The sequence below is a fragment of the Eleutherodactylus coqui genome, chromosome 2 (genome assembly GCF_035609145.1).
Source record: "Eleutherodactylus coqui strain aEleCoq1 chromosome 2, aEleCoq1.hap1, whole genome shotgun sequence".
Taxonomy (NCBI): domain Eukaryota; kingdom Metazoa; phylum Chordata; class Amphibia; order Anura; family Eleutherodactylidae; genus Eleutherodactylus; species Eleutherodactylus coqui.
The window spans coordinates 93,425,852-93,451,561 of NC_089838.1; the positions used below are offsets into that span (position 1 = coordinate 93,425,852).

The 25,710-nt window shown below is 42.8% G+C and overlaps 1 protein-coding gene across 1 annotated transcript; it reads left to right on the forward strand.

Moving 5' to 3' along the window:
- The first annotated feature begins 8,511 nt into the window (after positions 1–8,511).
- Positions 8,512–12,853, forward strand: LEAP2 (liver enriched antimicrobial peptide 2). The gene is made up of 3 exons (XM_066589820.1): positions 8,512–8,616; positions 9,500–9,642; positions 12,361–12,853. Exons 1-3 carry the CDS (start codon positions 8,515–8,517, stop codon positions 12,395–12,397), a joined length of 282 nt encoding a protein of 93 aa, XP_066445917.1. The 5' UTR covers positions 8,512–8,514; the 3' UTR covers positions 12,398–12,853.
- Positions 12,854–25,710: the final 12,857 nt, after the last annotated feature.

Genomic DNA, 25,710 nt, shown 5'->3' on the forward strand with positions numbered 1-25,710 from the left:
GTTTAGTGCATTGGAAGACGCACCAAAGGTGCATGAATATGAACTCTGTTCTTTTCAATGGGGCCATACACATAAGCGATGTGGTGAAGGAAAAAATTGTGCTATGTGATATCTTTTCGCGGAACGCATTCCCCTTTGATTTTAATGGGACTTTGAATACATTGCATGGCCCGTGTGTGCAAGTGCGATGCGAGGTTTCCGATTGAAATATGCCCATGTGAAGCCCGTCTAAGGCTCCCATTACCTGAGCGCCAACCAGCATCTGCAAGCAATTAGTGCTATTACATGAGCCTTGATAGAGTGTAATGGCACTAATTGCCGAGCTGCATCTATGCTTGCAGGTGCAGCCTGACAATTGTTGGAAAAGGCGCTAGCGGTGACTGTTAGCCCACATGTAACAGCAGCCTTATAATGGCTTGTATACAAGATAAATAAATCATAGTTGTGCAAGTTTTTGGATACAGTCAAATGTATTTGATTAACTGGATCATGCGATGATCCCCGGACTGTATCAGACCAACAGCTTCATCCAAAGTACTCAAAAACCTGGACACTAATGTGCAGCAAGGCAATCCTATTGCTTCATCTCTGTCCAAAGACTTCTAGTCTCTGACCTGAGAGTTGAGCGTTATGTAAAGAATGTGTCCCATCTCTGCAGAAATCTAAACCTTTATGACTCTGGCTGAGCTCTTCTGCACACTATATGGTCAGAAGTATGTGAACACCTCTCCTAAGTATCTTCAGGTGTTCCAGCCACACCCATTGTAAATACTTCCATAAGACCAGCTTCACACTGCATTTCAATAGCAGAATCAGTGATCGTCACCCACACAGATGATCTACGGTATTCCGCGCCTATTGAAAAAATAGAACATTTGCATGTTCGCTCAGATGAGCAGATTGCGATTTCCGCAAGCAGATTTAAAATCGCAACATGTTCTTATCTTTGTGCGGAATCTGCACGGACGGCTTCCATTGAAGTCAATGGTCGCCGTCCGACCCGCAGCCCTTCTGCAATTAATATTGCATATAGGCTGCAGGTACCCGCATCATCGCCCAGCGACTGCATGAGAAACGCAAACATTTAAGAAAAAAAAAAACTTGTTACTTGAGGTCGCCGACCGGGCTCAGAGACGGCACCTGCATACGGAATCCGTCTCTACCATATGGCTTCTACTGTAAATACAGCATTTACATCCTGAGTGAATATACCCTTAAAGTGGCACTGTCATAAGATGCCAGCTTTGCCACCACACATTTCTGATCTGCTAGATCTTTCCTTAGTCAACCTTATGCACTGTTAGGGCTGGCTCACTCACATAGGTGTATGTTGTCCATGTATCACTTGTGTAGACTTCACGCGCATAAAGCCACTTTGATTCCTATTGGGTCACTCACACGTGCATTGTTTTTCATGCACATATTACATGCGTGCAAAAAAACGTGGCATGTCGTATTTTGGTGAGCCTTATGCAGCAATTTAAGTTATGGAGATTTAAACTAAAGGAGCAACTATGCATGTATTTGCTGTGTACTCTCGTAATACAAAGGACACATACTCCGCGTTGGTGAGCCCTTATAGTGAAGTGGAGCTCAGCTCAGCTACAAAGAAGCAGATTGCACAAAGTTACGGAGTGGGACTGCTGAGTGCTGGAACATGTCAAACCAAGCTTTAAAAAGTCGCACATTTTTCTGCATGGGAAAGCTAGTTTACGCAAAAATTTTGTGACTTTTTGAAATCTGTGCCTGCCCACGCCACTTCTAAAAAGTATCATGGTTTGTAGGAGGGGGTATGGCCATCTCAGAGTATAGATATCTGTGTAGGCACAGGGACTGCCTAGTATACATTACTTCACAGAGCAAATGCTACGCCATGAAGATTCTATTGCAGCATTATACAATTTTCAGGGTATGTTCAGACAAAAAGGTTATGCAAATTGATTCACTTTCGGGCCAATTATGTGACTGCGAGAAAGTGATCGAAGGAGATAACCAGTTTGTAAATCTTTGGAGACGGTTGTCACGCCCATGGAAACTGTCATTTTTTGTTTCTGGATAAAGATTAAGAAGTGAAGATGTCTCTAAGACGCCGTCAAAAGCCATTTTATCAAATGGACGAGTTTACTAATGGTTTCACCATAGAGCTATGTACAGCCGATTGGTATTGGCATTTTAATTCATCAGAAGATTAACAGGATTGCAAAATCATGGGAGAGGGTGCGTTCACACGAGCGCATAAACGGCGCGTTTTTGCGACCAAACGTATATACGTGACCATCTGAGGCAATGGTTTCGAATGTATTCGTTCACATGGGCGATTTTACGGCACGTAAAAACGGCAACCCGCGGAAAAACGGACATACGCGACCGAAATACGTGCCGGCGAATATTCGATGGCCGAAAAAGACTGTTTGAAAAGTCGGAACAAACGAAAATACGCTTTCTAGCTCTGGTCGTGATCGGCGAAAAACGTTCTTTCCGGCGATTATACGCTGCGCTCGTGCGAACGTAAATACGCCTACGCTCGTGTGAACGCACCCTCAAAGTTGGAGGTAGCGGTCAGCACAAGATACAAGGTCATTTTACACAATTGTACACTTTCTGGCTACAGTTTGAGGAAGGCACTTTCCCATTCCAGCATGACAGTGCCCCTGTGCACACAGCGAGGTCAATAAAGACATGGATTGATCAGTTTGGTGTGGACCTCAACCCCATTAAACAACTTTGGGATGAATTGGAACATTGACTGTGAGCCAAAGCTTATAATGAACTGTTCTTTTGGTTTCACATCTGCGTCTGTCCCTCAGTCTTTGCTTTCTATTTTTTTTATATAAAAACTGAAGCAAACTGGACCCATAGAGAGCAATACATTTTTTGGCTCTCAGTTTAGGTTCAATTTGACTTTGTTCCATTTGCTTACAGTTTTTCTGAACAGAAAAAAAAGCGCAGCTTGCATTGTTATTGTCCCCATAAAAAAAATGGAAAGCACCTTTCTGTTTTGTTTTTGCATTAAGGTCAATGACAGGGGGAAGCAAACTGGAGGGCTTCTGTCTGCCTTCAGTGTTGAAGGTATTGAATTTGTCAGCACACTGCAAAGCACAACAATAGTGATCTGGGAGGGGGGCAGCAAGAGAATCCAATGGAAAAGGAGGGGGAGGGAGAAGCCCAGCCACCACCCACCAGGCAAGAGTGTGTATTGTGTGCTTTGTGCTGGCTTGGAGGAAGAGCTTTGGTAGACCTCCTAGAGTGAAATTTGTGGTGTGCAATGACCTGCACATCCAATCCGCTACTCTGCCCCCCAAAAAAGGTATTTGCATGCATGCAGTAGTTCTGCTTCAGATTGTAATCAGTCCACATTCAGTTAAAAACTCATCAGTTTTAACAGGACTCCAAACGCAGGTGTGCAACCACCCTAGACAAATGTCCCGGCATTATTCCTAGTTTATGTACTAGATGTACTCTTTCAAAGCTTCATTTTCTCACTTTAATTATTTAATGTTACATCACTGATACAAAAAAAGTCTTTATGAAATGCTTATTAATGTGCACACACCATAACTTTACTATGATTTGCTATTATATTATGATTGGATGCTGATGGGGCAAGGTAAGCTCATGATCAGCTCCTGACAGTGCTAAATTTACTATATAAGATGTATCGGTACTTAATGAATGTGCTTCAGAAGAAGAGAAGCTTGAAACGCCATCTTGTTTATTTCACCGTGTATGCTTCTCCAATGGATAGTGTATACAATTAGGCATACTTGATTGTTAGGCTACAATACCCTTTGAGAATCACTTAAATTAAGTGATTACTCCAACAGGTATGATGGACAGGTACCCAAATAGTACAAGTAGATTAAAGTTTCATTTGGCACATAGGAGCCTTATTACAAATTTTGCTTGGGTCCCTGAAACTTCGCTTTTACTTTTTTTAATCTTAGCAGTGGAAAATGTATAATAAGTATAGTAGAATCAAATAAATAAGTCAGCAGAGAAATTGTAGATTCAATATCAGTATATAAAACGTTATCACTTTCAAAGTGATCAGTGTTCATGTTATCATTTTCTTCATCACATTTAGGTATTTTTACAAGGTCCAAGTAGGGTGTATTGTGTAAAACGCGGTACGATAAGGCATAACTGTGCAAATTGTGTTGGGGTCAGTAACCTCAAACATCAGGTGTTTGAGTAGTCTTATATGAAGTTTTAACCTGGGACTTGGTTTTCTCATGTTTACAACACATTATTTTTATTGATTTTTTTGGTCTTTTAAAGGGGTTGTCTCACGGCAGCAAGTGGGGTTATACACCTCTGTATGGCCATATTAATGCACTTTGTAATATACATCGTGCATTAAATATGAGCCATACAGAAGTTATTCACTTACCTGCTCCGTTGCTAGCGTCCCCGCCGCCATGGATCCGTCTAATTCTGATGTCTTCTTGCTTTTTTAGACGCGCTTGCGCTGTGCAATCTTCTCCCCTTCTGCTCGATCCAGGCACGAGCTGCATTCTGGCTCCGCCCCTTCTACGCATTATCACGTAGCTCCGCCCCGTCACGTGTGCCGATTCCAGCCAATCAGGAGGCTGGAATCGGCAATGGAACGCACAGAGCCCATGGTGCACCATGGGAGAAGACCCGCGGTGCACCATGGGAGAAAACCGCAGTGCATCCCTGGGAAAGGACCGGCGGCCATCTTGGGAGAAGATTTTTTAAAGTCCTTATTTCGTCGGATCGGTAAGCAGCAAGCGGCTTAAAAACCGCTTTACTTTGCTATTTTATGCCAGGGGTTGACAGGGGGAATGGGGTAAGGTAAAATTTTGAGGTTTGCCGCGAGACAACCCCTTTAATAGACATTTCATTATAAAATTAATGCAAAGCAAATTATAGTATTAGGTCTCCTAAACTATTACATCTAATGGCTGGAAAGAATGTCAGTGTGTTTACACTTTATGCCACATTTGCTCAGTTTTTGCTATTTTTTCCCCACTTATCAAAGTGACAAAAGTGTGAGTGGTCTCCCAGGAAATACAATAATTTATCAAGTGTAGTAAGAAGAAATGGAGCAAATCTATGTAATACAAAAACATTGACACCAGCTCACCTAGCAGTAAAGATGCATGAATGGGCCCGGACCACAAGGTGATGAGGAAAACAACAGGAGGGTCCAGCATCCAAAAAATTGAAGGCTTTATTAGGAATACAGTAAAATACAAAGTTGAGCTCTTAGTCACTATGACATATTTTAATTTTCTGGACATTTTTTTACAAAAGCACTATATGGGAAAATGGGAGTTTGAGCTTTTAATATTTCTTAAAAACTTATTGAACTATTTAACTTTTTATTTTTATCTCCACTTTGGGATGTTACCATGCAATCACTTGATTGCTTGTTTAATACACTGCAATACTTCTGTATTTCAGTATATTATGCCTATCAACGGCAACTCATCAAGCTCTGGAGGGTTTAATATCAATATTAAGATGGCGGACCTGGTTGCCATGATATCCCATCATCATCACTATATAACACAGTTGTATAACAGAGCTGGCACCCACTGTCTACAAAGTGGCCTCTGCTCTTGCGCCCGCTCCATGCACTCTGTTAGGCTAGATTCAGATGACCGTATATCGGCTGGGTTTTCACGCCGAGCCGATATACGTCGTCTCTCTCTCTGCAGGGGGGGAGGCTGGAAGAGCCAGGAGCAGTGCTCTCTGCCCCTCTGCACTATTTGCAATGAGAGGAGGCGGAACGGGGTTGGGGCTAAATTCCAGGGATTAGCTCCGCCCCATCCCACCTCTCCTCATTGAAAATAGTGCAGGGGGGTGGTGAGGAGGCAGAGAGGGGGGCGGGAGCTCAGAGCACTGCTCCTGGCTCTTCCAGCCTCCTCCCCCTGCAGAGAGAGACGCCGTATATTGGCTGACGTGAATACCCAGCCGATATACATTCGTCTGAATCCACCCTTAGGGTGTGCTGCTGGGATCTGCTGTTCTACAATGGTTTCCAGCAGCGTAGCTCCACAGATGGGGGTTGATTGAGCTAGCTGGGTGTGGATTTCTCCAGCCAGTCAATCAATCAATCCCCACATGTGGGGGGCTGTGCTGAATCCTAACACACTCCCTGCAACATATGACATATTTGAATGTCAGATGGTGGGAAGGGGTTTAGATATACCCCTTTCAACCTTTTAATAAATTTGGCTCAAATCTAGACATCTACACCCTTTTCTTTGCTGGTGTATAATACGCCATTATTAGTAAATGAAGACCATAATGTTATTTTGTTACTTGCTACTAAAATACACTTTATTAGAGACACCCATTAAACCTCATTTGGCCTTCAGAATGGCAACAATTCCTATTTCTAATTCCTAAGATCCCAATAGGTGTTAAAATTATTCTGCAGGAATATTGGCCCATGTGGGGAGGAGAGCTTCTTGCAGTTGCTACAGATTAGATGGAGGTACTGACATACAGTGAACAGCTGACAGGAAGGGGTCATTGATTCCTGCTGCTTGTGCCAATTTATGGCCCTCTCATCAGCATAGGGCAACAGAAATCTGGATTCCTCTCGCCAGGTGATGTTTGTACAGTGATCCAATTTTTGGTTCTTATGCCAACTGGAGTCTTCCCTTTCTATTTCTCTTAGGCAGCAACGAGGCTCGAACTGGTTGTCTGCTGTTATATCCCATCTATGCTAAAGTTAAACAAGTTGTGCATTCAGACACATTACTTGGAGCACAAACATTGTTTTCAACTGCAATTTGCTTGACTGTGCACCGCCTCTTCATCAGAACAATTCTTGACATCCGCCTCTGACCCCTTTTGTCAATGAGTTGTTGATGACCCTCTTTTTCTGGATGATTTCCTTATTCATATCATTTTCTGTATACTGTCAACACCAATGCATGACGAAGTCCCACAAGGTTGGCAGTTTTTGATACATTGGCTACAGCTAGTCTAGCACCAATCATCATGCCTCATTCAAAGTCAATCAGATCATTCAACCTTCCTGTTCTAATGTGGATTCGCATTGAAACTAATCCATGCATGATGAAGCACATGCTGAGATCTGTGATTGGCTGCAGCAGCCTGTGACATCCTGCACACAGGCTGCTGCTTGATGTCAACGCAGCGCCACAGCGGAGGATTTGCATGGGAGCCAGGAGGAGTATCAGATCGTTTATTATTTTCATACATTTCATATAATTTTTTATATCAACTCAGACAACCCCTCTAAATAAAGCAGCATATTATGGTGACAGATCCTTGTTGTTATCTGTAAAATGTTACCAGCTACAAAGGTGAGTCTGTATAGAAGCCTGAAGTACAATTACCATGATGAAGCAAGTACTTTGGTCACTGTATTAAACCTTTTGGCATATAGTAGGATGTTATTGAGGTGTGTTATGTACTTTACCTCACCAGGGCAGTCCACATCTCCCGGTGTCATGTAGGTCATACCTTTAACATTAGTTATCTATAACTTTATGTAGATGTATGTACCGCTGTTTAACCCCATGAAGTGGCATCCCTGTTTCATCTTCATTTTGTTATGTTCGACTTTCAAGTGTCATAACTTGTTTTATTCTTCTGACAAGATAGCGTATGAGGTTTGATGCTTCTTGGCAGGCCTGGCTGTACAAAAAATTGAAATAAATAAATTTAAAAAATTTGCGCCATTGTTTTTTGAGTTTCATCTTTACAATGGTTATGGTATGATACAAATTACTTCCATTGTTATTGTTACTTAATTATTGTTAACCTCAATATTTATTTTATTGTTATTTATTGTTATTGTTAACCTCAATATAAAGAATTTTAAAATCCCCAAAACAGAACTATTCACTATCATCAATGAAAAGGACATTTTTTTACGTTTTTCAATTTTTTTAAAGTAATAAAACCAAAAGTAAAAACCTGGATGGAACCAGACAATAAGAGAGCTCAGCGATCGATCACGGACCTCTGTTATTGTCTGCAGCCCCTGTGATGTCCCATAAACCAGACAGGACTGCAGCTGTAAACAGAGACCTGAGTAGGGATCTGAGCACCATTGCAGGACACAGTGGGAGCGGGTTGAGGTGAGTATATGACAGTTGGTTGTTACTCAATGGGGAAGGAATTGTACTGAGACCTTAGAACTCGGACAACCCCTTAAGCACATCACTAGCTATAACTACCTTTCTGTTTGTGAATGCTAAACTAATATAGTCCTTTTAAGATCATGGTTATTATTTACAGCTAAATCCCAAGTATCTAGGGTGAAATATCTTTCCAAGTGCACCTTAAACCTGTATAGTTATAGCATCCAGAAGGCAGCAGAACGAGGATTAGATGACCATGACACCAACAAATTCCAGAGGATATTGCGTAATGCTAACCGCGTCACTAAAGTGTATCGATAGTCATTAACTTATTAAGTGTAACGATTGCACTTTGGCCTTTTAGGAAATAAATGATGCAATCTCTCCCAGTCTTTGTCTATAAAGTCACAGTGCAGGAAACAAGATGCTTCTACAGAGGAGCATTGGGCTTTTCAGAGTCACCATGAGAGGACAGCTTGGGAAGTGGACAGCTTGCCTTGTGCTTTGTGCCTTGTTGGTACTCCAGGTGAGCCTAAGTAGTCTGGAATGTACATATTGTCACGCCACATTCCTTTTCGGGGAAACTGCAGCTGGACCTTGTAGGACATCCCAAGGTTCGACATGTGCTTTTAAGGTCTACTTCACACACAACATTTCATTCATCATATTTTTTTTGCTGGAAAAAATACTATGAATTTCAAGTTTTTTTTCATTGCCTTTCTTAATTTGTTACTTTTGTCGTACACATTTTTTTTTGCCATTTTTTATGTCCTATAAAGAGGCTTAATTGAAAAATGCAAAAAAAACCCTCTATGCCCAGAGTATAGAGGAAAACGTACCGTAGCAAATAATATACAGCAAAGAATGAAGCATCCTTTGTAGTGTATTTAACCCTCTCCAATCCACTGTCTGACGTCTTAAGACATTATGATTTAAGGCTGTACAGCTTCGATGTTAGAAGACGTCCGTTTGGGGTTCTCTTATTGTATATTGCCAGCCTCTTTGCTGTCGGAGCCTATCCAACGTGTCACCTCATGCAGTACTGGCTTTAGCCAGAAGATAGCGCCGTTGTATAACGGCAGAAAAAGAGTAAGCCCACTAGGAAAACCAGGATACAAATTGTATTGGAAAGGGTTAATATTTCACTGTAGACTTGAATGTAGCATTTCGCAGCCAAAAATTAGCACAGAAAAAAACGCACATTTAAAAATGCCACAAACACTGCATGTTTGAAACCAGACTGAATTGGAGTAAACTATTAAAAGTACGCATAATAACCAGGCATGGAATTTCTACGTGTACTTAATAATCACAGCCAGTGACTTACTACTTAAGTCATATCATCATGCCTTTAATGGTTGCGTGTAGTGAAATATAGATGCTTTATATATTACTTATTGTCTCCTCAGGTAGAAGCTGCTCCTCTACATAATGACTGTCCCAAAACAGCAGTGAGGGCAAAGAGGATGACCCCATTCTGGAGAACAATGGCCATGCGTCCTGTTGGGGCATATTGCAGAGATGATATCGAATGCTTTACAGGACTCTGCAGGTAATTCATTAGCCTGGACAGGGGCGTGACTTGAAGCTGCTGGGCCCCAGTGCAAAATCTGGAACTGGGCTCCCAACTATAAAGCTTAATTGAAAGTATTGGTTTGCAATATGGGGAAGGGAGCCTTTATGGGCCCCCTAGGGCTCCTGACCCCAGGTGCGACTGCACCCTCCGCACCCTCTATACTTACGCCCCAGAGCTTTGACTATGAATAAAATATGCAATATTAGAAAATCAAATATCAGAACTTGCACCCAACATCCCTAAATCTGAGTGTGCTCTCATTCCTGGTGGGAGTTATATTACTATGAGAAGGGAGAAAGTTCTAGTAATATAATTATCAGGCAGCTCCAACAACTTCATTACCTAAAGGCAAAAGTGATGACTAGTGGGTGAATTTAGCAGATAGGCCCACATTTATCACCACTTGTGTCAATCCTAAGCACATCAGTTTATAAAGTGGACTGAAAAGTGGACATGGCCTCCTGCTTGGGCAGGATTTAAGCCACTTTCATACTGCAGTATTCTGGTCAGTATTTTGCATCAGTATTCCTAAGACCATATTTTACACCATTCCTAGTTTTGGCTCAGGCTATGTTCCCATCTGCCTCGAAGGCTCGATTTGTAGCCTCTAGCAGAGAATGCCAAACAAGATTGCTGAGCTATTTGTGTACTATTTTGCTTAGTAAAATGCCAGAGGGCATAATGAGAACTTGACAGACCCCATTATAGTTAGTAGGGTTATGGTTAATGTGGTCCATCAGGTTTCATTCATGTTTCTGGATCCAACACTATCTTTTTTTTGTTACTCAGCTTGACAAAGTTGTGAATGAGCTTTAGTGGCCTAAGGCTGCTTTCCCATCTACATCAGGGGTTCCGTTTTTTAATGGGAGCAGGAAGGGGGAATCTCCTAGGTGAACAGGTCCGTCTTAGGGCGCCTGCACACGATTTCCGCTGCTGGAAGCCTGCATAGGATTGCATTAACAACGCAATCCTATGTAGACGGATGCAGTTTGGCCGCGCAAAAACTCGCGCGACAAACAAACCGCGTCATGTTCTATTTCTGTGTGTCACTCACCTGCCGGCAAGCCAGCACATCAAACAGCCGGGGCCGCGGGTGAGTACGCGCTGGTCCCTGCAGGCACTCGGGTCGGGTCCCGCGGCGAGAATTCTCGTCGCCGGGTCCGACCCGCCCGTCTGCAGGCGGCTCTATGATGGAAACAAACAGCACTGAATGGACCCCATTGACTAGAATAATGTCTGTTCAGTTTCCTCCTAGCTGCCGGTATTTTACTGGTATGCAGTGCTATTTCATCTGGTATTTTGTGCCGGTACTGCGCCGGAACCCCCAAACGGAAGTTCTAGTGCAGATGTAAAACTAGCCTTAGAGACATCTATGAAATGTGGGTTTTTAAAAAGAAAGCAATGTGTCAAAAAACTCTTTATTCCACAAAGACCCTAGTGTACAAAGAGTAAGAGTTTTAGCCTGTGTGGTAGTTAATAGCAGTAATGTATGTTGGTTGTTACAATGTATCAAAGAAGGCACATACCATCAGAAATTTGTAGCAACATAAGGCTGCCTACACATGGGCAGAAATCCCGCGGCGGGATTTCCGCCGCTCAAAGCCTGCATAGGAGTGCATTACAATACGCACTCCTATGCAGACGGCCGCGGTTTGGCCGCGGCAAACAAACCGCAGCATGTCCTATTTTTGTGCGGGGCTCGCAGAGCCTCGCACAGGAACGTCACTCACCTGGCCGCCGGCTCCGGTCTGCGCCTGCTGCCCGGCAGCTGGCACATGAAAGAGCCGGGGCCGCCGGGCGCGGGTGAGTACGCGCTCGTCTCTGCAGGCGCTCGGGTCGGGTCCTGCGGCGAGAATTCTCGCCGCCGGATCCGACCCGCTCGTCTGCAGGCGGCCTAAGTGAGGAGCTTAGATTTAATTTGGACATGGTCTAAAATGATGTCCCTTTCGATACATATGAACCGTATTCTCTGGTAGTCGATGATATGTTCTGTATTTGTAAGTTATAATTCCCAATGTCCGTTAAAGAATGGAGGGTGAATTATCTTTCCTATTATCAAGCTGGGAGAAGAGAAAGCAAAATAGGCAATAGTGTCTGCTGGGTAGTGGGATTTAAAGAATTCTCCATAGTATCTGGGGTAGATAAGAGCCAAGAGTGTCCAGTGAAAGAAAAGAAAGACAGATGGCTATAGAGTATTGGCTGGCAAAGGAAAAGAAAGTCTGTTTTACTGTCCGCTACTGTATATATGGGGGCAGTACTGTTTTGTACTAACTTCTAGTGCTAGCAATCCGCCTTCATGAATAGTAGAGTGAAGGGTTGGCTCGTGAACAATACTATCCTATATTCAAGGATCTACCTATCCATATAAATGAAGACTCAGGATCTCATTCTGGTGATCAGTGGTTGTCCTAGCAATTGGATCCCTGCACCATCCCAAATCTTCATTAGTAATAGGTGTTACGACAACTGATCATCCTTAAATTCCCAAAAAGTCTGTATAATGGGAGATAGCATTTGCGGTCTTCAATTTGGCCACCAACTTACTTGAAACCCCCCTTTTAAAAATTCTGTGTTTGCTCTTGTATGATATGCAAGAGTATTCCAGAGCCCAGAGATGATCCTAATAAGTATGAGATGTATGATGAAACGCAAGTACATGAAAATGTAACATCTACTGTCTACTTTCCCTTCCAGGAACCGAAGATGCTGCTTAAAGACTTTTGAAGATTGAAGGAAGACTCAACAACCTTCTGTAGCAATGGCAAACACATGACACCTCCATGAACTCAGATAAAGGAGATCTTTCTACTAACGCTGATGTATTTATTTGCCTCTGAGGTTATCTGTGTAAAGCTTGCACTCATTTTGTATATTTATTTGATATATAATACAGTATTTTTTAAGGCTCTTAAGGATTCTTCGTTAAGAACCAATTAGTCATTTTTTGCAAAAGCAAATTTTATTTATTTGAATCCAAACTGATGGCGGTCTCTGAAACTGGAATCCATGGAGAACTCAATGCTTCTCTATGGGGGAATGAAATAGCGTGACGATGTTGCAAGTCGTCTGTGACTTTTTCCTCTATAGGTTAACATTGACATTATGCAATGATTGGGGTAACCTGAAAGTCGCTGTGCAAAACTAGTCTTAAAGAGGTTTTCCTGTTTTCCGTAAATAAAATGTAATACCTGGACAAGTGAAAAGTTCTATAACGTATATTTGGTCTTTCAATTATTCACCTCAGCATTTAAGATATGCATTTGCTGTCAATTAAACAGGTTTTCCATGCAAAATACTACTGATGACGTATCTTCGGGATAGGTCATCAGTAGTTGATCAGCCGGGATCCATCAGGACAATACAGGGGTTGGAGCCAAAGCCACTGCTCTGACTTCTGAGATACCTAGGTTATACCAGCACAGTCCATATCACTACATAAACGGAGATGTATAACTTATACCACCTGTACCTATATAATTATATACACGAGATACAAAACTTATACAAGCATGCTCCATATCCCTATATACAGGAGATGTATAACATACTTGCTGTACATATATGATTATATACAACATATACCCAGGTTATACCAGCATGGTCGATGTCACTATATACAGGAGATGTATAACTTATACCAGCTGTACATATATAATTATATACAGGAGGTACCCAAGTTATACCATCATGCTCCATATCACTACATACAAGGAGATGTATAACTTATACCAGCTGTACATATATAATTATAATGATATGGACCATGCTGGTATAACCTGGGTATCTCCTGTATATAATTATATATGTACAGATGGAATATGTTATACATCTGCTGTATATATTAATATGGACCATGTGGTATAACCTGCACGTGGTTTTAAAAAGACTGCATGTATTGTTTAAATCCACATGTGGTTTTTATTAGTGTATGCAGTTTCTTAAAAACGCACATACTTTTTGAGTACCGCACGCAGTTTTTTTAATGTGTTTTTTAAATTGTGGTTTAAAAATGCAACAAAAAACCATGAACACAGCCCTAGACTCATTTCACACGAGCAAATTCGATATCGGGCAATTAAACTTGGGCACATGCTCACCAACGTGTGATGTCCCCGCGAATGCAAGGCGTTTTTGTGTTAAAAACGCCTCACAACACTTTAGGATAGTAACGACACTCTGTTGCGGCTTGTAGCAGCTGAAGAGGATCATGGAGTGTTTCCCATTGCTTTCAGTGGGACACCTTGCATCGCACTCCATGCAATGCTTTGCCGGTCCCATTGAAGACAATGAGCAATGCAATATGAGGGAACGCCCAAAGATAGGTCATGCTGGTATGTTTTTCATGCACCACAATGCAGTAAAAAATCAGTTATGTGTATAGCCCCATTCATCTTCATGCAATATTTGTGCATCTCGCAAAGCCCAAATCCCACGTGATTTTCTCGGCTGTGTGATTGTGGCAATAGGGGCTACAAACAGATTTTCATGTCGTCCAGGAAGTGAGTCATATTCGGAAAGCTTATGCCAAAGGGCTAGATCACATATGTAAATTTGTTTCACAGCTGTAGGCAGCACGATTGAGGTATGCGTACTGGTGGGGGTGGGGCCTGAGCTGAACTTTTGCACTCCGACCCCTGAGACTTTAGTTACGTCACTGGGGTGTTTCCTTACTTTTGAAACACTGTATATATGCATCTCAGAGGCATCATATCTACAGTACAACTTTTATAACAGAGCAGGCTTAGCTATAGTATACATTTAAATAATTCATATAACACATGATAATAGGACCACAGGTGAGGTGTTGTCTGATTGGGGACATTCACTTTCCCTTTTCTTCTCTATCTTGGCCCAGACCGCCATGAAGACTTTGTTCAGCCATGAGTCTTCTCTGCACACTCCTCCCATCCTGCCACTATCCCCCCCAAATGCTTCTTAGTGTCCCTTCAACAACACTAGTAGTCAGAAAGTAATAGTGTCCTAACAGAGTTGCCACACATTAAACAAAATTCAATGCATGCAAGGGGTCCTTTATCGTGTTCAACGCTATATGTGTCCTGAGGATACATATACAGTTAGAGCACTTTTTGCCCTATAGTTAAAATGGCGCCGGTCACACTCGACAGTGCTGCTCCTCCAATAAGAGGAATTAACTGACCTGGTCAGTGAATCATTGTACATTTTTTTGCTACATAATGATTATTGGGGAAAATTTATTACAGGCTGTGCGTTCCAATTATGGCACATACAACAGTTGTGTAATCATTTCCAACTTTTTGTTCTTCTAATGAGGGAAAGTGGGTGGGGCCAACTGGGAAGCTGTGGCCTCCTACAGCCCAACCCATTTACTATAATTTATGACAGATGTTTCTATTGTCCTTCCATTATCTTATGGCTTGATACAAAGGGCAGACGCAACCTGTGCAGCTACACTGGAGGCCAGTAAGGTGAGCCATAGTCACCTTAAAGGAAAACCGTCAACACCATCTCACCTCTCAAACCAACTTCACTGGCTGCTAGGAGATAAAATGGTGGTTACATGTTCCCTTTAAAACTAGTTTCTTAGTGTCTATTAGATTGTGTGTGTGTAGGGCTGAGCTATGTAGCGATACCCTGGAGAAGTGGTCTATGATTAGCAATTGAAGATAAAAGGGCTGAGCACAGGCAGCAAAGGGGCAACTAACTCCTACAAAATTATATTGCAGACACAAATATCAAAAATTACCAAAGTTTATTTCAACATACATAATCTTTTATCTCTACATCAAGAAGAAGCATTATGTATATTGAAATAAACTTTTGGTAATATTTGATATTCATGTAGGTAGAAATACAGGGAGGGAAAAACAACAAAATCCTGAAAGCGGGTTTTCTATAGGCCACCAAAAATAACAGAAGACTTATCAATTGGGCAAATATAAATTGTGTCAAACTGCAGTGAAGTAATTGTTATGGAAGACTTCAATTATCCACATATAATATGGGAAGACGAAACCTGTGAATATCACAAGGGCAATAAGTTCTTGAAAACAATTAAAGATAACTACCTTACCCAACTTGTACGGGAGCCAATTAGAGGGAGGGCCATTCTGGACTTATTTACTAACAAACCGGACAGAATCATGGGGGTGCAGGTTGAGGGACACTTGGGAAATAGTATAATTAATTTCCAGCTGTCATTCAATAGGAAGCCTTATCAGAGAGCGACAAAAAGCTAAACTCTAGTAAAGCAAAATTTGATAAGCTCAGAATTACTCTTAGCAATATTAATTGGTATAATGTCCTCAAAAATAACAGCACAGACAACAAATGGAAGAAGTTTTAAAACATCCTAATTACCTCATGTGAGCAGTTCATACCCTTTAAAAATAAAAAACTACAAGTAGAAGGAAACCAATGTGGCTCGACAAGCCTGTAAGGAGGGCAAGAAGCGAAAAAATGAAAGCGTTTAAATTATTAAAACAAGAAGGCAGTGAAGAAGCGCTAAAAACATGCATGGAAAAAAACTAATTATGTAAGGAAAAGATCAAACTGCTAAGGAGGAGGCAGAGAGACTGAGCGCCAAAGAGAGCAAAAATAACCCTGAACTATTTTTCAATTGTATAAACGGTAAAAGAATTTGCACTGAGAGCACTGGCCTTTTAACACATAATGTAGGAGAAATCATAGAAGATGATGGGGAGAAGGCAAAACTATTAAATAGTTTTTTCTGAAGTATATTCATGAAGGAAACAGAAATGTCACACGAGATGCAGGGGGATTAAACGAACCCCCCGCTAAATATCACCTGCCTAATGCAAGAGGTATTGCAGAGCCGATTAAAATTGACAAATCGTCGGGCCCAGATGGAATACACCCAAAGGTTCTAAGGGAACTAAGTGACGTGATAGACAGACTGCTATTTCTTATATTTACGGATTCTACTGGATTGGCGCATTGCCAATGTGATTCCAGTATACAAAAAGTGGTCAAGAAGAGAGCCTGGTAACTACAGGCCGGTAAGTCTCACTTCAATAATTGGAAAAATATTCAAGGTGTTTCTGAGAGACTTCATCCTGGAATACCTCAAAGAAAACAGCGGTATAACTCCTCAACAGCATGGGCTCATGAGGGTCGATCATGTCAGACCAATTTAATCAGCTTCTATAATAAAGTAAGTTCCAGGCTGGACCTGGGGGAGTCTATTGATTTCGTATATCTGGATTTTTCTAAAGCATTTGACACCGTGCTGCATAATAGGCTGATATATAAAATAAGGCAGCTCGGTTAGGGCACAAACGTGTGTATCTGGGGAAGGAAGTGGCTCGGAGATAGAAAGCAGAGGGTTGTAATAAATGGATTATACTGTGATTGAGCCACTGTCGCCAGTGGGGTGCCACAGAGTTCAGTATTAGACCCATTCTGTTGAAAACATCTATCAGGTCATTGATAAATAGACTGCACAGTAAAATTTTGATATTTGCAGATGATACGAAATTATATAAGTTAATTAATACAACTTTATACAGCTATAAATGAGCCTAGATAAGCTGGCAGCTTGGGTAGAAAAATGGTAAATGAAGTTCAATATTGATAAATGTAAGGTTATGCACATGGGCGGGCAGGAGAAACGGATGTCATCAATATACATTAAATGGGGTACTGCTAGGGAAAAGTGATATGGAAAAAGACCTGGGGTACTGGTTGAATGTAGAATTAACTGGAGCAACCAATGCCAGTCAGCTGCTGCAAAAGCAAATAAAGTCTTGGGGTGCATTAAAAGAGGTATAGGGGCGAAGGACAAGAACATTATCCTCCCACTATATAAGGCACTTGTCAGGCCTCACATGGAATACTGTGTACAGTTCTGGACACCGGTGCTCAGGAAGGATGTTGCAGTGCTTGGGGGAGTTCAAAAAAAGAGCAACTAACTTAATAAATGGCAAGAAAGGACTGGAATACCTAGAGAGACTATCAAAATTGGGATTATTCACCCTGGGAAAAAAGGCGGTTAAGGGATGATCAAATAACTATGTATAAATACATGAGGGGACAATACAAGGATCTCTCCCAGGATCTGTTTATACCCAGGACTGCAACGGTAACAAGAGGGCATCCTCTACAGTTAGAGGAAAGCAGGTTTCATTACCAACACAAAAGAGGGTTCTTTACTGTAAGAGCAGTGAGACTGTGGAACTCTCTGCCTGAGGATGTGGTGATGGCAAAATCCATAGAGAAGGTTAAGAGGAGACTAGATGTCTTTCTAGAATGCAATGATATTACAGAATATAGACATTAGGTGACCAACAGGGGGGCTTGCTTGGGCTTAGAGTTAGAAAGGTTGATCCAGAGCTTATTCTGACTGCCATTATGGAGTTGGGGAGGAATTTTTTTTGCTTAATCGGCTTCTGCCTCGTTTTTTTTTTTGCCTCTCTCTGGATCAACAAGGGAGGAGGTGGAAACAGGCTGAACTAGATGGACATTGTCTTTTTTTCAGTCTAACATATTATACCACCATGTATCTGGCATATGTTTGTGATTTTGATATATACTACAGCTTCCGTGCCCTACATAGGGTCCACCACTGGTAAGATTTGTGAAGTTCACGCCTTTTTTTTTTTTAAAGGCTGCATTCCCACGAATGTATATCGGCTCTGTTTTCGCACCGAGCCGATATACGTCGTTCTCATGTGCGGGGGGGGGGAGGGGGTGAGGGGGGGGGAAGGATGGAAGAGCCAGGAGCAGGAACTGAGCTCCCGCCCCCTCTCCGCCCCTCTGCACTATTTGCAATGGGGAGAGGCGGAATGGGGGTGGGGCTAATTCTTATAACTTAGCCCCACCCCTTTCATTGCAAATAGTGCAGAGGAGCGGAGAGGAGGCAGAGAGGGGGCGGGAGCTCAGTTCCTGCTCCTGGCTCTTCCATCCTCCCCCCCCCTGCACACGAGGACGTCGTATATCGGCTCGGCGTGAAAACCGAGCCGATATACGTTCGTGGGAATGCAGCCCACAGCCCAGGAGTCCACAGAATACTATAAAAACTATATCCTTTAATATGAAGATAGAGGAAATTTAGGAGGGCGCTTCAGCCGAAAAACCAATAAGGTAAAATAAGAAAGGTGGGTCAAGCGGTAAATGTGTATGACTTACCCGGTGATAAGTGAGGACTGGCAATGGCCTCACTATCACCTCCAAATCCAAGTAGTCCTATAGAAATGGTATATATACTCCAGTGTATATATAGATGGGTGGTGGAAATTCGTTGCGCCAATCCAGGGGGGCTAGGTCCGGAGAGCTGCTGATGATGGTGGGTGCTATTGGCAAATAGTACCCACTATGGATGAGCGAGAAAATATTGCACAAAAGTGCAAGAAAAAGTACACCAGCGCTACTTACAGGGATCTGTAAAGGCACAAAGAATCCACCCAGTAGTGATAACTGAAAAAAGGATTCTTTATTAGGACGCACGGGTCCTCCTAGTGCAACGCGTTTCGTCTGAACAGACTTTATCAAGCACAAAAATAGTAATGTATAATGCAAACAAAGGCATAGTATAAAATGCACACCAAGACATCACCTTATATACATGTGTATCAATAGGAACTAATGAAACATGAAAACGAAAGTACCTGCTCATGTTGCCAGCGTGGCGGCCGCCATGTTGGAGGGGGGGTCTAGACCCCCCCTCCAACATGGCGGCCGCCACGCTGGCAACATGAGCAGGTACTTTCGTTTTCATGTTTCATTAGTTCCTATTGATACACATGTATATAAGGTGATGTCTTGGTGTGCATTTTATACTATGCCTTTGTTTGCATTATACATTACTATTTTTGTGCTTGATAAAGTCTGTTCAGACGAAACGCGTTGCACTAGGAGGACCCGTGCGTCCTAATAAAGAATCCTTTTTTCAGTTATCACTACTGGGTGGATTCTTTGTGCCTTTACAGATCCCTGTAAGTAGCGCTGGTGTACTTTTTCTTGCACTTTTGTGCAATATTTTCTCGCATATCCTTTAATATGAATACATAGGGACAGGATTTGTAGGGAGAGACACAAGGGATGTACTATGCTCGAAAGGCTTTAAATTGGGGGTTAGCCAACAGGGGCGTAAGTGGACCAGGGGAGGAGATCAAGGAACGCCTTGTGATGAATCCAGACCATGTAACAATTAGTGGCGAAAGTAGGGGAGATAAAATAGGGGAGTCCCTGAGCAAGCCACCTGGGATCAGTAAATGGCATAATTATATGTTTAACAACAGGGAAGCCACATTTATTACATACTGGCAAACCTCTAGAATGCTACAACAGGAAAAGTGATCAAACAGTGACTGGAATGTAGAGGAGCTATGGAAATGAGTAATATGAGGGACCTGCAAGGAACGGACAACCAAGATCAAGCTAACCCATTGCATTTTATCCTGTAACATTGGTGCTGCTGATGGTAAGTAGTGAGACCTCAGATAAATGTTTTCATCAGAACAGAACTCAGTAGATAGCATCCAGCCGTTGGTAGAACAGAAAAGCTCAAGGTATAATCTGCCTAGTGTAGGCTGAGATTACACAGACTTGGCTGAGGGGTTGTGTAGTTTGGCTTTCTGTCATTATTTCTCAATTGGGGATGTTAAAATCATTAAAAACTAGCACACAGAACAGCATGTACATTCTTGACGTGAAAGATGCCTCCCAAACGGGGAGTAGTGTTGTAAGGGCCACAGATTATTCAAACCGAAAGCCAGATAAAAGATCTATAACATTTAACCCCTTGACAGTTACATAATGAAGGTTCATGGTTGGTATGGAGGAGTATCGGAGGAGTCGATCCCACTCTCTCACGTTGGTGCCAGTTGTTTCTTAAAGTTGAAACCAGTCAGCAACAGCTGCGATCAGGATTCATGCTGATCGCAGCATTAACACTTTAAACACCGTCAATTCTGACAGCGGCATTTAAATGCTCCTATCAGAGTTCAGGGGTCCTGAATGGCCCTCCACAATGAGATCGCGGGGCAGCCAGGCGTCTTCTGAAAGCCCCAAGGGCTGACTTAAAGATTGCCTATTGTGTTATTTTTGCTGCAGTGTGTACACTGAAGAAACAAGACCCTCCCCAATGATGGCGGAATTACTCTTTTTTCCCTTTTCACTACCCTCAGAGTTTTTAAAAAGTTTTTCAGTACATTATATGGTACATTAACCCCTTGGTGACCAAGCTTTTTTTTGCTTTTCCATTTTCATTTTTTTCCTTTCCCCTTTTAAAAAAAATCGTAACTCCTTTATTTATCCATCGGCGTCGCTGTATGAGGGCTTGTTTTTTGTGGGACGAGTTGCACTTTTCAATGGTCCTATTTAATGTACCATATAAGGTACTGAAAAACTTAAAAAAAAATTCTAAGTGGAGAAAAATGGAAAAAAATGAAATTCTGCCATCTTGCTGTGCATCTTGTTTCTACGGAGCAAAAACTGCAACAAAGATAACGTAACTATAATTTTTCCATCTACATACTTATGCAAGGGCTACATTTTTGCAGGACATCCTGTAGTTTGCGTTCGTACCATTTTGGACTGCATACGGCTTTTTGATCGCTTTTCATTGCATTTTTGGGGACAAGGTGACCAAAAAAAGCGCATTTGTGGCGTTATTTCTTTTTACGTTCTTGTGGCGTTATTTCATTGTGCAGGGTAAATAATGCCTTACTTTGATAGATTGGACGTTTACAGACCCAGCGATACCAAATATATATTTTTGATTATTTCGATTCTGTTATTTTGAATATGGCAAAAGGGTTTTTTCTTAACTTATTACTTTTTTTTCAATAATTAGTAAAACTTTATTGATCTTGTTTTTACTTTTTTTTAGTCCCCCTGGGGGACAACTTGCGATGCTTTGATTGCTCCTGCGATATGATGTCATGCCATAGCATTATATCATATTGCGAACTTGATAGGTATTCTGCCATGACGGCCCTGGGGCCTTTTCAAAAGGCCCCCGGCTTCCATGACACCCGCACGGCTCCCTGCGATCTCCTTGCGGGGGGCCATATGGGATCCCGGAAAATCATACGGGGGATTTAAATGCCGCTGTCAGATTTGGCAGCGGCATTCAATGGGTTAGCAGCTCCGTTGAGCCGTGTAGCTTATCAGAGCTGTTGCGATCAGGTATCGGCTTGTAAGAAACAGCTGGCACCTGCCTGGTATGGAGGGAGATCATCCTGCGATCTCCCTTCATAAATACCCCGATGCTGCAGGACATAAATCTACGTCCTATAGCGCATGAAGGAGTTAAATACCATTGAAAAATACAAGTTGTCCGGCAAAAAACAAACCCTCAGACAACTATGTTGATGGATAAATAAGAGTTAGGATTTTTCAAAAGTGGGGGGGGGGAAAAAATGGATTATACCTACCTGATAATCGGGTTTCCAGTAGTCTCCACGACAGCACCAATTGAGATTGCCTCCTCCTGATAGGACAGGAACAAACTGAGAGGTTAAAAGCTCCCCCCTTCCCCACTTTCCTCAGTGGATTCTAACGAATTGCCGGGGTAGGAGCTCAACTTAAAATTTAATTTTTTTTTTTATTATTTTTTTTTAATAAAATTATATTATATATATATATATATATATATATATATATATATATATATATGTTTTTTTATATTATATAGTTTCTTTTCTATCAATTTAGGGAGGGAAGGTACGGGTGCTGTCGTGGAGACTACTGGAAACCCGATTATCAGGTAGGTATAATCCATTTTTTCCCCCAGTCGTCTCCACGACAGCACCAATTGAGACGTACCAACTAAAGTTTCCCTAGGGTGGGATTGCTGCCGAGAGGACTTTGCGGCCGAAGGCCATGTCCTCGTCCTGCTGCACTTTTACCCTATAGTGTTTAACAAACATGTGGGGTTTCTTTCAGGCTGCGGCTTTGCATATCTGCTCGACCGAAGCTGAGCTATGTTCGGCCCATGAGGATGCTACTGCCCTTGTAGAATGGGCTTTAAGAGCTAAAGGGATTTCCTTCCCGAGGGCCTTATAGGACTCTATGATGGCCCGGTGGATCCACCTGGCTATGGAGCTTTTTGCTGCTTTGCTCCCTTTATTTGGGCCACTGAACTGGACGAACAAGTTGTCGTCCCGCCTCCAGTGGCTTGTCGCCTCTATGTAGCCTAGGACTGCTCTCCTAACGTCCAGGCAGTTGAGGGTTTTTTCTTCCTCGCTTTTAGGTTTACTAAAATTTGAGGGGATTATTATGTCCTGGGACCTATGAAAATGTGATACTACTTTTGGCTCGCTAGCCCGTCTTGCGGAGGTGATGGCTACTAAGAAAATGGTCTTAATAGTAAGCATTTTTATGGGTAGTGCTTCGATCGGCTCGAATGGTACCGTTGTCATGGCCCCTAGGGCCCAGTTAAGGTTCCAGCCTGGAAAAAGATTTATGGGCCCAGGCCGTAATCTAGTTGCTGCTGCTAGGAACCTGTTGACCCATCTGTTGTCTGAGAACTTTGTGTCACATATGGCGCTAAGGGCTGTGACCTGGAACTTCAGGGTGCTTGGAGAGAGGCCCGTCTCTAGGCCCCTCTGCAAGAACTCTAAGATTAGAGGGATGTCCGGGATAGAATCCCCGCGATCCCTTCCCTGTCTCCATGAGGAGACCCTTCTCCAACTTTCTGGTAGATAAGGTGGGTAGTCTTTTTTCTGCTGGACATTAACGTTTCTACTCCTCTGTCTGAGAATCCCTTCTCTTTTGGTGAGGATTCCTCAAGAGCCATGCTGTTAAGTGGAGCCTGTCTAGGCTCAGATGGCTCAGTGGGCCCTGCGATAGAAGACCTGTTCAGGTAGGGAAGATGACTGGGTCCTGGACGCTCAGTTGCTACAAGACCGAACCAGCTTCTTTTGGTCCAGAAGGAGGTCACCAGGATTAGTGTGCATACCTGGGTTCTGAAATATTGTAAGACTCTGGGGATCAACGGTATAGGGGGGGAAGGCGTACACCAGCCCCTCTCCCCAGTCTTGGCCTAGGGCGTCTACTGCTGTCGGACGATCTCCTGGCCGGAGGGAGAAGAAATTGCTTACTTTGGCATTTTTCCCTGGTTACGAACAGGTCCAATTGTGGGATCCCCCACTGATTGATCAGGATTCTGAATGCTTTCAGGGAGAGAGATCATTCTCCTGGGTCTATTTGCCTCCTGCTGAGAAAGGCCGCTTTTGGTTTAGCGTCCCCTTCAAATGGGTTGCCGTGATCGAGAGGATCCGGCCCTCTGCCCAGTGGAAATTTTTCTGTGCAATGTTTTGCAGAGCGGGAGATCTTGTGCCCCCTTGGTGTCGTATATGGGCGACCGCGGTGATATTGTCTTACAGTATCTTTATATGCTGGTCCCGTAGCGAGTTCCCTAACTGCTGTAGGACCTGCCATACGGCCTGTAGTTCCCTGTGATTTGGGGACTGTTCTTTTGTTCTTTGAGGTCATGGGCCATGAAAGAACTGGTTCCCCACGTGCGCTCCCCATCCCCAGGCGCTTGCATCCGTTGTGATGCGAGTGGCTGGGTTTTGTAGCCAATGAACCTCTCTCCGCAGGTTCTCTGGGGATGCCCACCAACGCAGGCATGTTTTCGCCGCGCTTGGAATGTACATTCTTGTCCCTAGAGAGGACCGCTTTTTGTCCCACGTGGATAGGACTGAGGCTTGCAGGGCTCTGGTGTGAGCCTGGGCCCATGCCACTCCTGGAATGCCTGAAGTCAAGCTTCCCAGGAGAGACCTGGCTTCCCGAATTGTGCATAATTGTCTCCGTAAAAAGGTTTTGACTAGCAGTCGGATTTTTTGTATTCTCTCCTCGGTTAGGCAGGAGCATTGCGATTCTGAGTCGAGCGTTATACCCAGAAACGTTTTCTGTTTGTCGGGATCTAGGCTGGATTTTTCCCAGTTTATGATCCGTCCCAAGGATTGGAGAAGTTCTAGCACTATCCTCAGGTGTTTCCGTTAGGAGTTCTCTGGACTCTGCTATTATTTGGACCGACTTCTTCCTCAGGTAGGCGGCTACCTCCGCCATAATTTTGGTGAAGATTCTGGGTGCTGAGGAGATCCCGAAGGGCAGGCATCTGAATTGATGGTGCTCTATTCCTTCGCCCATATCCACTGCGAGCCTTAGGTATTTCCGGGACCCCTCGTGGATCGGTACGTGGAAATAAGCATCCTTTAAATCGATGGATGCCCTGTAGGCTCCTTTGGGAATCAACTTTATCGTTGAGGAGATGGACTCCATCTTGAATTTTCTGTATCTGATGCAGGTGTTCAGTGTGGTGGAAGGCCAGTATTCCTATATTTTGGATCGGTGGGCCTTGGCAGCAGACAGTTATCAATTTAACATTCTGTATACATACTTCTGTCTTGCTACAAATATAGTTCATGACAGTTGTGCAATAAGTACTTCCTACATATGAAAGTATCTGTTTTTCATAACTCTGCTGACAAAGATGGAATTTAGCCCGTAACCAACATGTATAAATATATTTGACTGTCCAGCTGCATGCACTAATACGGAACTAGGAATCAGACATGGACGACCGCAGAAATTACCCAAGCAATTTTACTGGAAACGTATGCAAATAACATGGGAGGTTTGTGCAATTTATAGTTCATGATGTAACATCCAATCATATCGAAGGAACCCCACGTGGCTCCAAGACAACCCACTCATTTCATCCACCACCTGATGGCCAATCACAGATGACCGGAGGATGGAAGAATTGCAAGATGATTATCCAATAATTAAACAATACGTTGTATGCATGTAATCTTTGACCTGCCCAGATGGGCGGATTTGTTAAACTCTTAAAATAGGCTACACGCCGATCATTAAAGTTAGAATTGAGGAAGCTATGCATGCTGAACCTCGTGTCAGTGTGGGAACTTCTTATGCGCATTATCAATTCAGAATTAATATGGAGGGCTGTAAACATTCCAAATTGAGTAAGCCGTGATTCCGCAAAGGAATTCTACGACAGGTTCACTATCATCCGCTGTTTCCCACAGGGTTTCCTTACTAGGAAGAGCCTGGAATAATGGCCCTGGGTCT

Bases quoted from the DNA above. Each gene is read 5' to 3' on its own strand.
- LEAP2 (XM_066589820.1), top strand. From the start codon at position 8,515: ATGCTTCTACAGAGGAGCATTGGGCTTTTCAGAGTCACCATGAGAGGA. The intron at 8,617-9,499 runs GTGAGCCTAAGT...TTGTCTCCTCAG, and splicing joins GTGCCTTGTTGGTACTCCAG to GTAGAAGCTGCTCCTCTACA. The intron at 9,643-12,360 runs GTAATTCATTAG...TTTCCCTTCCAG, and splicing joins TGCTTTACAGGACTCTGCAG to GAACCGAAGATGCTGCTTAA.